The sequence below is a fragment of the Entamoeba nuttalli genome, assembly GCF_000257125.1.
Source record: "Entamoeba nuttalli P19 unplaced genomic scaffold asmbl_4506, whole genome shotgun sequence".
Classification (NCBI taxonomy): Eukaryota; Evosea; order Mastigamoebida; family Endamoebidae; genus Entamoeba; species Entamoeba nuttalli.
The window spans coordinates 2,498-4,000 of record NW_008576839.1 but is presented as its reverse complement, the minus strand read 5'-3'; the positions used below and the strand labels follow the sequence as shown (position 1 = coordinate 4,000).

The following is a 1,503-nucleotide window of genomic DNA, read 5'->3' as shown; positions in this document are numbered from 1 at the left end:
TTCTTTTTTCTTCGTTTTTGTTTTTTATTTAGTCAAACCCTAAAAACTCAACAAATCAAAATATATTACATAAAGATGAGAATTATTGTTCAACGTGTATTAAGTGGTTCAGTTACTAAAGTTGAGAGTGGAGAAGTTGTTGGAAAGATTGGTAAAGGGTTATTACTTTATTTTGGAATCAATGAAGAAGATAAAGAAAGTGATATTGATGGTGCAGTAAATAAAGTACTAAAGATGAAATTATGGGATAGTGAAGATGGTAAAAGATGGAGTAAAAGTGTAATGGATATGGGGTATGAAGTTCTTGTAGTTAGTCAATTTACATTATATGCTATTTTGAATGGAACAAAGCCAGATTTTCATAAGAGTATGAGAGCAGAGAAAAGCCATCCTTTTTATGACTTAGTAGTTAAAAGATTTAAAGAGTTATATGCAGAAGATAAAATACAAATAGGTGCCTTTGGTCAATACATGAAAATTAGTACTGAAGTAGATGGTCCTGTTAATATAATTATTGACTATCCTAAAGAAACAGAGAACAACCAGAAACAACAAAAACAATCAAAAGGGAAGAGTCAAGTTACATCTGGAACAAAAAAAATAAATCCAAAGAAAGTTAGTCAAAAAGAAAAAGAAAGTTGTTTGAAAGAAGAAAAGAAATAAAGACGATGAATAAATTAAATTTATTATAATATATTATTACTTTTCTTTTTTTAATAAAGAAGAACTTGGAAAGAAAAATATGGTTGATTGGAAGAATATACAAATAAAAGTTGTTGAACAGTTAAAAGAATTAGCACATGCAAAGTATGGGCTTTTTGAGAATAGTGATGTTTTGGCAATTCGAACAAAAAGAAATTTAAAAAGATTTTGTTATGCATATTTATTTATTATTTGTTGTTTTGCTGTTGTTGAATGTTTGTTCATTCCATTTATGATATTACCAATTTTAATAGCATTTATTCCTTATATCGTCATTAATACTCTCCGTAAGTGGAACTTTTCATTACCTGAGAAAGTTTTTGGATATCCTTTGGACTTTGTTTGTGTGATTGTTGGGTTAATGGCGTCAAATCTATTCTGTTTTATTTCTGGTACTCGATATGTTGTATATAACTTTATCACATTTACAGTTTCAAGTGTTTCTGTACAAGCACATATAATATTATGTATATCTGATTTAGAGCTGATAATTAAAGAAGAGAATAAAACAAAACAGAATGAAGAAGAGAATAAAGAAGAGAATAAAGAAGAGAATGAAGAAGAGAATAAAACAAAACAGAATGAAGAAGAGAATAAAACAACACCTTCTTCTCAAATTCACTCAAGGACTGCAAACGTTAAAGAAGATGAAGTGTCATCGTCAAGTGATGAGGTAGAATCAAAACAATAAATGATTTTGGTTATTAGAAGTTTCAAAATTAATTATGTGTTTTAAAAAAAAGATTGATTATAGATAGGATATGTATTTTCTGAAAAATTAAAATGATTATTTAGTTTCTT

General features: G+C 27.4%; 2 protein-coding genes across 2 annotated transcripts; both read left to right on the top strand.

Moving 5' to 3' along the window:
• Nucleotides 1-75: 75 nt before the first annotated feature.
• Nucleotides 76-663, top strand: ENU1_105410 (D-tyrosyl-tRNA(Tyr) deacylase; the record flags this gene model as incomplete). The annotated part of the gene is made up of 1 exon (XM_008859427.1): nucleotides 76-663. The coding sequence occupies one exon, from the start codon at nucleotides 76-78 to the stop codon at nucleotides 661-663; it is 588 nt and encodes a 195-aa protein (XP_008857649.1).
• Nucleotides 664-742: 79 nt separating this feature from the next.
• On the top strand, nucleotides 743-1,393 carry ENU1_105400 (hypothetical protein; the record flags this gene model as incomplete). The annotated part of the gene is made up of 1 exon (XM_008859426.1): nucleotides 743-1,393. The coding sequence occupies one exon, from the start codon at nucleotides 743-745 to the stop codon at nucleotides 1,391-1,393; it is 651 nt and encodes a 216-aa protein (XP_008857648.1).
• Between the last annotated feature and the right edge of the window lie 110 nt (nucleotides 1,394-1,503).